This window comes from Ovis canadensis, chromosome 3 (assembly GCF_042477335.2).
Source record: "Ovis canadensis isolate MfBH-ARS-UI-01 breed Bighorn chromosome 3, ARS-UI_OviCan_v2, whole genome shotgun sequence".
NCBI lineage: Eukaryota > Metazoa > Chordata > Mammalia > Artiodactyla > Bovidae > Ovis > Ovis canadensis.
The window spans coordinates 60194967-60207392 of record NC_091247.1 but is presented as its reverse complement, the minus strand read 5'-3'; the positions used below and the strand labels follow the sequence as shown (position 1 = coordinate 60207392).

The window sequence follows — 12426 nt, the reverse complement described above, 5'->3', positions numbered from 1 at the left end:
CCATTCCTCTGTTGATGGACATTTAGGTTGCTTCCATGTCTTCACTATTGTACACTTCTTCAGTGAATGTTGGGGTGCATGTATCCTTTTGGATCATGTTTTTATCTGGATATACACCCAGTAGTGGGATTTGGGGTCATGTGGTAGCTCTATTTTTAGTTTTGAAAGGAACCTCCATACTGTAGAACAATATACTTTGAATTTTCTGTTTCATTTTGCTAAAATGTTGTCAAGATCATAAAAATGATATGTTTCAAAAATATCGCTTTGGAGAGGCAAACATCAAAGAAGGATGGCCCAGCCCTGGGAAGACTTCCTGGATGCAGCAAACGTTTCCAGGTAGAGAGCAAGGCCTGCAGCCTGATGGACACTTACGGGCATTCAGCAAGGTCTTCTAGGGTCAGAAGATGCCATTACCAGTTTTCTCCCTGTCCACTCAGGTCCTACCCTTTATCCCAGCCTCCTGTTGAGTCATTTCCTCACACTGAAAATGTCTGTTTTGGAGGAGAACCCAGGTATGAAAATGGACTGTGAAGACTGGGAAAGATATGAACCTCAGTGCTCCTCAGAAGGTAAGATTCTTATTTTAAAAATCCACACCAGGGCCAAAGAGTAACTCCTAAAGAGGGACCTTTAGAGGTGCTGGGCCCAGACCCAGCTTCTTCCTGTTGACCTTGCCTGGTATGTGAGTTTTGAGAAATTCCTTGGAAAACGAATTATACAAGAGAAATCCTTGAAGGGAGAATGAAGCTTTGCCCCGCGTGTCCAGGTGCACCAGATGGTAGCTAAATCTTCACCCAAAGAGTTGGGGTGCAAAGTCCTGATTCAATACCTGGATTTTTTTAAAAAAATTATTTATTTTTGGCTGTACTGGGTCTTCATTACTGCATGGGCTTTTCTCCAGCTGCAGTGAGCAGGGGCTACTCTGCAGCTGAGGCGCATGGGTTTTCACTGCAGTGGCTTCCCTTGCTGCGCAGCACAGGCTCTAGGGCTCTTCGGCTTTAGTAGTTGCAACTCTTGGTCTCGGTAGTCGTGGCACATGGGCTTAGTTGCTCTGCGGCATGGGGGATCTTCCCAGCCTAGTGATTGAACCCAGGTCTCCCATATTGGCGGGCAGGGCCATCAGGGAAGCCCCACCACCTGAATGGTTTTGAATCCTCCAAAGGAATCTTCTTCCTCCCCACTGGCCCAGGCAGAGGAGAAAGCCATGTGATGGAAGGGGTTCTCTGAGTCTGGGTTGGAAAAGGGACCCCAGCTCAGGGCTTCTGAGTACCTGCTGGAGGAAGGCACTTGCATATCGGCTCCACAGGAACAAGAAGGGGAGGCTATTGACCCAAATGGCTGTCTAACGCACAGACTGTGGACGGAGAGGTCTGTAACACACCAGAAACCAAATCCTGGCATTTCCAACCCACACACAGTGTTCAGAGTTGCAAAACCAAGAATCAGGATGTTGGTCTGGTGGATGTAGACCTGCTAACAGTGACAATAGAGCAGTTTGGCACCAGCCCTGCTCCTGTAACACGGGTCATGTGGAGGCCACCCTGCCCATTCTGTCCCCAAGACAGTGGGGAGCAGACACTGGAAGGCACAGACACCAGATGCCATAGTCTCCGAATGCCAGGGAGCTTCAGACTGTGACTCTGAGACCACATCCTGGCTCTGCCTCTGTCTGTAGCCGCACAAGAGGCGAAGGCATGCCTCCTGTCCCCACACAGAACTGGAGAGGCTTCTGTCTGAGCCACCTCTCCCCCCAGCCTTCCCCTCCCACTTCTCAGAAGCCGAGACTGTTAGAGCTGGAGGGACGGACGGGAGGATGCTGGTCAAAGGGGTGGAGGCAGAGCTGTCTCAGATGGCAGAGGAGCAGCAAAGCAAAGACGGGGTGACACCTTCACACCAGAGGACAGGGTTCGGTTTTTCCTCTTCTGGAGAAGGAAATGGCAGCCCACGCCAGTATTCTTGCCTGCAGAATCCTGTGGATGGAAGAGCCGGGTTGGCTGCTCTCCATAGGGTTGCCCAGAGTCAGACATGACTGCATGCATTGGAGAAGGAAGAAATGGCAACCCACTCCAGTATTGTTGCCTGGAGAATCCCAGGGATGGGGGAGCATGGTGGGCTGTCATCTATGGGGTCGCACGGAGTCGGACACGACTGAAGTTACTTAGAAGCAGCAGCAGCAGCAGCAGGTTCTATGTGTTCTCAGTGTGCAAGAGTTGTATGGTTTATGACCAGACACTTCATTCAGGAATTTCTCAAATGATGTTTCATGAAGGAAAATCCTCCAGATGATTCTCAGAGTAATGTGGGCAAGTTATATTGTCTCCACTGGAAGAATGCAGTGCATGTGTTTCTAATAAGTGTGGGCTCTAGGAAGTTCTGCATTCAGAAACTATTTCCTTTTAAAAAAATTGTTTATTTTTGGCTGTGCCGGGTGTTAGTTGCTGTGTGCGGGTTTTCTCCAGTTGCAGCAAGCAGGGGCTACTCTTCGTTGCGGCGTGTGGGGTTCTCACTGTGGTGGCTTGTCTTGTTGCAGAGCACGGGCTCTAGAGCACATGGGTTCAGTAATTGTGGCTCAGGTGCTTAGCTGCTCCGCAGGACATGGAATCTTCCTGGACCCGGGATCGAATCCATGTCCCCTGCCCTCGCAGGCAGATTCTTATCCACAGCACCACACCAGAAGCCCCTCCCTCCCCGAAACTATTTAATCTTCACCTCCACCATTTTGGACCAAGGAAGCTATTTATAATGTCATCACTATTTCTCTGCTTCAGTGTTTCTCAAAACACATGCAAAAGAAGCAAGACAGTCAATGGCTCCTGATGCTCCTGAAAATTTCAATTGCCTGTGCTAACCTCCCTGTCTCTGATCCCAGACCCAGACAGAGATGCCTTGGAGCCAGGCCCCAGCCTCACCTCCGTGAGTTCTGCCCATGCAGGTAAGGCCCCTGGGTGAACTGATGAGTGTGGTAAAGGGTGAGGGTGTGGATGGGGGATGAGCTGCTGGGCTCTCAGGGGAGTGGGAGAATCAGAGACTGGGGGCACCTCAGGTGCTGGAATGGAGCTGAGGCTTTATCTTCGTAGAAGCAAATCTCAGGAGGGCTGATAACATGTATGGCGTTGATGTATGGCAGAAACCAATACAATATTGTAAAGCAATTATCCTCCAATTAAAAATAAATAAATTTACCAAAAAAGAAAGATGAGCCCAAGTTGGTTTCTGAGGTGCAGGTAATATGCAGCAGCTGAGGGGCGCAAGAGAAGAAAGGTTTTGAGGCTGGTGGTCCCTCTGATCATGGCCAGGAGCCTGGAAACGCTGAAGTCTGTCCTCACTGTGTTTATGAAAATCAGAGACATGGCCAGCAGGGGGCGCCCTGGGACCCACACCCCTGAAGGCCATGGTGGCTCCACTAAGCTAAAACCCTTCTCACAAGCTACCCTGTGAACCTCCCAGAACCCCGTGAGGAAATGGTTAACATCCTCAATTCCAGGGGCAGAGACTGAGGAACGGTGGCAGGTTACCTGCGCCAGGTGACACAAATAGTAAGCGACAGATGCTGGAATCTAAAGGTTCTACATGACCTTCCCAGGTGGCACTAGTGGTGAAGAATCAGTGCAGGAGACACAGATTCGATCCCCGGGTTGGGCAGATCCCCTGGAGGAGGGCATGGCAACTCCAGTACTCTTGCCTGGGAAATCCTGGACAGAGGAGCCTGGTGGGCTATGGTCCATGGGGTCATAAAGAGTCTGGCCCGACTGAGTGACTTTCATTTCACTTTTCAGTTTTTTCATAATGTGAGAAACACAGGTTAAGAGGATTCTATCCAAGCTTTGGTGTGAGATGACGGGGGCCCAAGCAAGGGTATGATATGAGGGAAACAGAAGGAAAAGAAGACTAGATTTAGGAAATACTAAAAATGTTAGAAAAAATAAAGCCCAGTATTAATGCTAGGAATACAACCTATATAGTATGTCTGGGTCTCACCCTGGACCAGTTGAATCAGAATCTCAGGGGGCTGGGGCTCAGACATCTATGGTCTTAAAAGATCACCCACCAGTGATTTCTGCTGTATAGCCAAGACTGAGAATACTGCCTTAGACAGTGATACTCGAAGCGTGGTCCTCAGACCAGTGGCATCAACAGCCCTGAAAGGCCGAGTCTGTAGGTCTGGTTAACATTTGACACATTGAAAGGCTGAGAGTTAATCTAGTTTAATGATTCTGAATCAACATGCATCCAAACCATGAACTCAGAATGTCCAGGGCCCAGAAATGCTGCCTAGGACGTTCTAACCTGAGCAGAGCTCATCTGACCCTACACCACTATGGAGCCTCTTAGGGTCTTGCCTGGGCCAGTCATCTTTTCGATCAAATGTCCGTGATTTGGGGGGCTCTAGGCTGGGGCTGAGGATGGTGGGTGAATCAGGCAGGGGAATTGCTCTCAGGGGGCTTACAATGCTGCAGGGAAATGGGGCAAGGACACCAATACCTATGCTTCAGGGATGGGTACAAAGAGCTGTGTGGTCCAGAGAGGAAGTGGGCCCCACAGAGGGGCTTAGGAGGGCTTTCTGGAGGAGGCAGCAGGAGACCCAGCAGGAGCCCTCCCCACTCACGGGCAGGGGACCAGAAGGACATCCCAAGCTGAGACCAGTCAGCAACCTGTGCTGATTGCAGAGGATGAGAATGAGACTTCAGATTTCATCTCTGGTGATAATTGCCTCGGGTGGATAATTATATTACATGGTCACCTGGTTTGGTGGCCACTGTGTTGTCACCCTGGACATTTCACAGCCACCCATCCCTGATGGTTGCTGGCCCACATGTGGGCTCCTGCCCTTCATCCTACCAGGGAGGGCTGGGTCACCTGTCCTGTCCAAGGCCCAGTAGGGAAGACTCCCTGTGTGGCCGCACCTCTAGGCAGGAATGGCCCGAATGTGTCTCTAGGAGCCAGGCCCTGGGAAGTACTCTGGTATTCTTGTGTCGGGTCCTGACTGTTCAGGGGGGTTCCTCCCAGGCCAGGCACAAACCCTGTAGCTTCTCGTGGGAACCTGGCAAAGCCAGCTCAATCTTTTATGAAGCTGTGCTTCTGGGTGCTTCCTACCTCCACATCTCACCTCCTGCTCTGCCACTGTCTGTGCATCGACTCAGTAGGGGTTTGTCCCAGCCCAGGCAGTGCTGGTGGTGTGATGCCCACAGTGAGAAGATGCAGGAAAGAGGATTAAGAAGAATAATGATTCACTAGTACTGAGTGATTTCTGAAGCTGATACCTTTTCTAATTCTTATTCATCTTATTAAGCATTTTAATTCTCTCAAGACCCCAAGTAGGTGCTGTTACTACCACTTCCCCTCATTTCACATATGAGGAAGTTGAGGTTTAGAGAGACTTAGTAACTTCTAAGTCCTAAAGCATGTCTTCCCTGGTGGTTCAATGGTAAACAATCCAGCTGCTAATGCAGGAGGTGTGAGTTCCCTCCCTGGGTCCGGGAAGATCCCCTGGTGAAGAAAATGGCAACCCACTCCAGTGTTTTTGCCTGGGAATTCCCCTGGACAGAGGAGCCTGGCAGTCTACAGTCCATGGGGTGGCAAAGAGTCAGACACGACTGAACAATTAAACAACAAGTCCTAAAGTAGTAAGTGGCGGATCTTGGATTTGAACTCATGTCTCAGAATCAGAGCCCAGGGATTTCCCTGGTGTTCCAGCAGTTAGGACTCTGCCCTTCTAATGCAGGAGGTGTAGGTTCAATCCCTGGTCAGGGAACTAAAATCCCACATGTCCTGTGGTGCCGCCAAAAAATGAAAAAAAAAAAAAAAAAAAGAATCAGAGCCCAGATGCTACATACATGCTAAGTTGCTTGTTTGGAGCAAGGCAGACAGCCTGGGGTGGGAGAAATCTTCAGGAGGCAGTGATGGCCGAGTTCACAGGCAGGGTGGGGGGCCAGGACCATTGACCCAAGCGCTAGGTGGCTCAGATGGTAAAGAGTCTGCCTGCAATGCAGCAGACCTGGGTTTGATCCCAGGGTTGGGAGGATCCCCTGGAGAAGGGAATAGCAATCCACTCCAGTATTTTTGCTTGGAGAATTCCATGGACAGAGGAGCCTGGTGAGTCCATGGGGTCGCAAAGAATTGGACATGACAGCAGCTAACACACACACACAGGGACAGAAGATTGAATTTTTTGTGCTCAGTGTGAAATGTTACTATCTGGTTAATTCGATTTAGGTCCAAGAGTGAAGCCCAAAGGCCCGGAGAAATTCATCATCCATGACAGGGATCAAAAAGTTTTGGTCCTGGACTCCAAGATCCTCAGAGCAGTTCCAGATAGGACTTACATAGTCCCAGGTGACTCAGGGGTGTCATGTTTTCTGTCCCTGCCATCAGGGGATGATCTTCCTGTGAGGGGCTCAGCTCAGGCTGCATCACTCCTGCAGTTCCAGACGGTGGAGGGGAGCAAGGCAAAAGGGTCCAGGAACCACTAGGATTGCTAGCAATTAGATGACAAGTCTGTAATGATGACTAGTCTTGAAGGATGTCTTTCTGGGAGGTTTCTCCTTCTGAAAGAAAGACCCAGGCTGTGGAAGAAGGGGCAGCTTGACCAGAGTGAATGAGGGGGTCTTTGACCCAGAGTCAAGGGCTTCCCTGGCTTCCCTGGTGGCTCAGATGGTAGAGAATCTGCCTGCAGTGCACGAGACCTGGGTTTGATCTCTGACTCAGGAAGATCCCCTGGAGACAGGATCGGCAACCCACTGCAATATTCTTGCCTGGAGAATCCCATGGACAGAGGAGCCTGGCGGGCTACAATCCATGGGGTCACAAAGAGTCAGACACAACTGAGCCACTCACAGACATGAAGGGAAAGGTTGTTCACATCTTGCCCCAAACCCCAGAAGACAAGAGGGCCTCTTCCCTATGCCAAGGACTAACCTATTCCCCTATCATTTTCCAGAAATCTTCTTTGTATTAGCCTCCCGTGTGATGTCAGCTCATGAGAACAAAGGAAGCCCCATTCTTCTAGCCGTCTCTAAAGGCGAGCTGTGTCTCTACTGTGACAAAAACAAAGGACACAACAAGCCATCCCTGCAGCTGAAGGTGAGGGTTTCAGCCAATTTCCTTTGCCCTCGGCCACCCAAGTGGAAAGTCAAAGTCCTCAATGCCTCTTTGTGTTGTGCTGTGCTCAGTTGCTTCAGTTGTGTCTGCCTCTTTGCGACCCCGTGGACTGTAGCCTGCCAGGGTCCTCCATCCACAGGATTCTCCAGGCAAGGATCTGGAATGGGTTGCTATGCCCTTCTCCAGGGAATCTTTCCAACTCAGGGATCGAACCTGTGTCTCTTGTGTCTCCTGCACGGCAGGCAGATTCTTTACCCAGATGCTCCACAAATTCTAATTTTGGCTAATATAACAGGAGCATCCATCTGCCTGAAAGCATTGAGTGGAAGGATTTGCTGCAAGAGCGCACACACTGAGTTTTCTCTATCCCAAAGTCCGTACTGTCTAATTCATCTCTCTTACCTCCTAGAAAAAGAAACTTTCCACACTGGCTGCCCAGGAGAAAGGGAAATGTCTGCCCTTCATCTTTTATCGGAATAAAGTCAGCTCTCGGAATACCTTAGAGTCGGCTGCCCACCCTGGATGGTTTATCTGCACCTTCCGCTATCCTGGGAAACCAGTTGGAATGACAAAATGTCACGGAGAAAGGAAACACACTGAGTTTTCATTTCGGCAGATCTATGAAGCTGAAACGAGCCCCAGTGAAGTCAGTGAATAAGAAACAGCCCCATCAGATGCCTTCCTGCCCTTTCTTCTCTAACTGTGTACCAATGGCAGAAGAACATGGGAGCTACTCATTAACCTCCTTTCGTTTCTTAATAGTGTTATGGCCATGCGTTCTGGGAAACAAACTCACTCAGAAGGACAATGCAGATAGCGGAGTGCAGTTTATTACACCAGGGGGCCCAAGGCAGAGTCTCCTCTTAGCCAACGACCCGGACCAGTTTGGGGGAAAACCTTATATACCCTAAGTGTACATGCACAAACCCACCTCCCCCAAATCCCTGACAGTCAAAGTTAATCCAGTGATTCATACGCCTTAAGCCTAGGTAGTTAACAGTGGACAATTATCAATAGGCCTATCAGTTGTGGTCATACCCCAATAAGCATAATAGAATGCATGATTCTATTTGGTTACACAGATAATTAGGGTATTCTTTTAGTGACAGAGAGCCCTGGGGGCCTGGTTTTCCAGTTGGTATGCCATTTCCATAACTACTGGGCATATAGCCCAGTCTGGCCCAAGATAGAGTCCTGCTTTCAAGATAGAACCTGTTCTGTTTCCTCCTTCATTCCCGCCTCGTGATGCTCTTAACTCATAGTATGAGCATCATTCATAGGGATATATTGCACCCTGGCTCTCCGACCACCAGTTTGGGAGAACGACACCAATCTTTGGGTTACAAAGTTCATAATACATTGTAAAATGCAGGGTCCACGAAGCAGAATCATCAAGGCAACTATAACAATGTTCCACAAATGACCCTTCACCCAAGATAGTGCCGAGAGGCAGCATTAACCTGTGAGCATGCAGTGCAGTTCTGAGATTCTGTCCTGCACAGGGAAGAGAGGTGGGGAATCAAGAAATATTTTCAAGTCAGCTCTTCCAGTTTATCATGGCCTAGATGCTTGGTGTGTTTGGCTTACCAGAGTGGGTGCCAGCTCCTTGGGTACCAATAATTTTCTACTTGGCAATTCCCACCGTCCCTTTTCAGTTTTCATGGCCCCTTCCACTTGGGCTAGTTGATTTTGAGCTTCAGTGTATTTTGGAGGCTCCAGTGTTAGCTCAGGCAGCTCCGCCAATACAAGAGCTTTAGTAGGGGCTTCACTTGTCACCCTCAAGCCCTCGGCTGCTTGTTTAGCGGTTTTATCTGTCAGTCTGTTTCCCCAAGCCTAGGGGGTATCGTTTTCTTGATGTCCTCTGCAGTGTATTGCTGCAACCCTTTTTGGTTCCCAGACAGCATTTGATAGGGTCAGAATTTCTTTTTTATTTTTAATGTCCTTTCTGTTGGCTGTCAGAAGACCTCTCTCTTTATATAAAGCCCCATGTACATGTAAAGTAGCAAAAACATACCTGGAGTCTATGTAAATGTTTGTCTTCTTACCTTTTGACAGCTGGAGGGCCCGAATTAGAGCGTATAGTTTGACCCATTGAGCAGACCAGTGTGATGGCAGAGAGCTAGCCTCACCGATGGTTTACTCCATGACTACTGCATATCCCAACAGTCGTTGTCCTTGTTTCACAAGGCTGGGTCTGGGATTGGCTGGTCTCTCAAGTCAAGTCTGCTGGCATATTTCTTTGCAATCATGTAAAGGCCCACCTTCTCCCCCAGGAAGGAGAGTGGCTGGATTCAGGGCCTGACAAGGCTCAGTAGTAACATGGGGGTTCTCACATAACAGTCCCTGGTATTGAGTAATCTGGGATGTCGACGGCCATTTATGGGGGTCCCATCGCAGGAGAGTGTTGACCTCATGCAGGACTTTTATGTTCAATCTTGGCCCAAAGTTAGCTTGGTTGTCTCTCGGACCAGTAAGGCAACCACAGCAACTGCCTGTAAGCATCCCGGCCACCCAGTCACAACATTGTCCAGCTGATTCGACAGATAAGCCACGGGTCTGTCCCATGTCCCCATAGTCTGGGAAAACACTCCGATAGCCACCTTGTCCTTTTCAGTCACATAAAGAGTAAATGGCTTAGCAAGGTTTGGTAGGCCCAAGGCAGGTGCTGACCTAATTGTACTGGGTTTGAGTTCTATTGAGTAAATAAGTGGTTGCTGTTGAGCCCACTCAAAAAGTGGGTCTTTCATTGGAGGGAAGCTCATTTGTGCCCCCAATTTAGACAGCAAGTCTCTTCCCGACAAAGGTACTGGGCATTCAGAGATGTATAAAAATTCATGAGTCACTTGGTGTCCCCCCATATGACATTTTCGGGGTAGGCTTGAAACACAAAGGCTGCATTTATCACCCTCTGAGACCCAGAAGCCTCTGGATCTATTGGCATATAAAGTACACAGGCCTTGCACAGTCTTTTGTAGAACTCAGAGGGTGATTCGCTTTCCCTTTGAATCACTTCGGAGGATTTCGCCCTACTTATGAGTTTTTGGGCCCCCTTCTTGAGACCTTGTAAAATAGCTGTGCAATATCTCTCCAGGTGGCCCCTCCCTTTCTCTGTGTTACAGTCCCAATAGGGCCTCTCATCAGGGGTGGCTAGTTCTGCCCACCGCTGCAGGTTTGCAGTACCCTCAGGTGCCATTCCTCATAACCATTTTCTGGCCTCAGTTAGAATCCTGTGTCAGTCCTCAGTGCTGAACAGGGAGACTACATGTCATCCCATGTAGGGGAGTGGGTTTGAAAAAGTCTCCATTAGCTTAATCTGGTAATAATAGGCTACGGGGGGCTGATGGTAGTGGCCGTCTGCCCCCTGAACCGGAGGCTGCTGTAACTCTCTGAGGGGCATTTGTAGTGGGGCCCTTTCCTCTGGCTCCTTAGCAGAACGCAGCCTCTGTTTGATTCTGGTGTCTCCTTTCCCCTTCCTATCAGTACTCACTTGGAAAGGCGGGTTTAGCTTGGGCAGTTCAGCTGGAGCCGGATCCTGGAAGTGTTGGTCAGAGGCTTATGCCACCAGGATCAGAGCCTGCCAAGGTGGCGGCTCTACCACCTCCAGGAGAGCTGGCAGAGGAGCAGCGGCTGCTGCAGGAACTTCACCTGGCCCTGGATCGGGCACTAAGGCGGCCTCTGGTCCTGGTGGAGCACTGGGCAGCGGGCACATCGTTATCCAGTATGGGGGAGGGGCGGGTCATCCAAAATCCTGTCAGATCCCAGAGGGAGAAGGGGGATCGGCGTCTCTTCACCTGCCAGTCAGCACAGCCGAACCAGAACACCATGTGATCCAAGACTATCTCTCCCTTCAAGTCCATTCTGCCTTGGTGGGCTTGATCAGGTGCGGTTGAAAACACAGGTGGGTTTGTCACGCGAGTGTGTGTTCCTCGATTCTTTGTCTCGTCACAACAAAGATTTGGAGTGACGGACACTAAATCCCCCTCAACGTGTCACAGCTCTCAGGTCTTGGACAGACCGTGTTATAGCTCTTAGACAAATCAGTGTTACAGCTCTATTTTATTTAGAAGATAGCAGGGAAATCCATCTTTGAGGCGAGAGGGCACATCGATCTAAAGACACGAGGAGAAGAGCGCCCCAGCGCGCGGGAGAGAGAGAGAGCTGGCTTTGGCTCCTCTATTTATATGTTTGTCTCTCCCTGGGCCTGTCCTATATAAATTGAGCCAGCCAGGAGTGTTGTTTGTTTTACCTGAGGTCCTCACTCCGGTCCTTGGACCTTCATTTCATTTTCGTGGGCTTTTCCCTTCCTTGTCTTGTAGCCACCGCCATTTTGGACTCCTTTTCCCTGTTCTACCTACCTAACATTCCCCCCTCAAGAGATGGAAGGCCCAGTTCTTTGGGAATAGGGGCATTGAGGTCTTTCTAGCTACTTCCTGCTGAACTGGGCCGGCAAGGGATACTGGGCCTCCCCCTCTTGCTAGTCTCAAGCCTCAGAGTCCTTATAGCGGTGTCCATCTAAGGGTGTGTGATATTTTTTTGCGGTCGGCTGTAGTTTTACATCTTTGTTGAACTGGCACTGCATGTTGTAGCTTGTTGACCTGGGCAGAGGCAAAACAGGTTAGACAATTGACAGTACATGGAATAACCATAAGTGTCTTTTAAATTCACATTGCCAGGATGGCTCAAGTCCCTCCTTGTTCAGGGATCAGAAGATCTATCTCCCGTCTGTCTTAGAGTGCAATCTGTGTCAAGCTGTGTTGGCTCTTTAGAGCTATCCTGAGAAATCTTATCCCCAGAAACTAGATTTTGGGGGTGTTCATTAGAATGGCACTCATTGGTAGTCCTGAATAGGTATCTGAGATCTCCCAGGGGCTCACAGGTGTACTGAGTGTCCTCTTCTGTTTTCTTCCACAGCTTGTGAGTAGTGAATCCAGGTGTCATGTCCTGGTACCTTGACTGCTGTCAGGGTAGAAAGTATTACAGGGTAGGGGCCCTTCCATGTGGGCTGGAGTTGAGCTTTTGGGGACCCATCTTTCCAGATTTTAATTAGGACTTGAGTCCCTGGAGCATATAGTGGTGACTCCTTAGAATCTTTTGGGTCCTGGTTTATACCCCACAAGTGTATATCCTGTTGGAATTGCCCAATGGCCATGGTATAAGACTGGAGGGTCTGAGCCTCTGGATCTAGGAAGAGGTCATTGACATAAACGAAAGGTCTCCCATATAGCATCTCATAAGGACTAAGACCAAGCTGTTCCTTAGGGGCAATTCAGGGGCAGAGGAGAGCTATTGGTAAAGCCTCCTTCCACCCCAGGGAGGTCTCCTGGG

The 12426-nt window shown here is 49.6% G+C and overlaps 1 protein-coding gene across 1 annotated transcript; it reads left to right on the top strand.

The window, feature by feature from the left end:
• The first annotated feature begins 490 nt into the window (after positions 1 to 490).
• IL37 (interleukin 37) lies at positions 491 to 7820 on the top strand. The gene is made up of 4 exons (XM_069586330.1): positions 491 to 572; positions 6217 to 6336; positions 6941 to 7083; positions 7511 to 7820. Exons 1-4 carry the CDS (start codon positions 491 to 493, stop codon positions 7757 to 7759), a joined length of 594 nt encoding a protein of 197 aa, XP_069442431.1. The 3' UTR covers positions 7760 to 7820.
• Positions 7821 to 12426: the final 4606 nt, after the last annotated feature.

Bases quoted from the DNA above. Each gene is read 5' to 3' on its own strand.
- IL37 (XM_069586330.1), top strand. From the start codon at position 491: ATGTCTGTTTTGGAGGAGAACCCAGGTATGAAAATGGACTGTGAAGAC. The intron at 573-6,216 runs GTAAGATTCTTA...AATTCGATTTAG, and splicing joins ACCTCAGTGCTCCTCAGAAG to GTCCAAGAGTGAAGCCCAAA. The intron at 7,084-7,510 runs GTGAGGGTTTCA...CTTACCTCCTAG, and splicing joins AGCCATCCCTGCAGCTGAAG to AAAAAGAAACTTTCCACACT.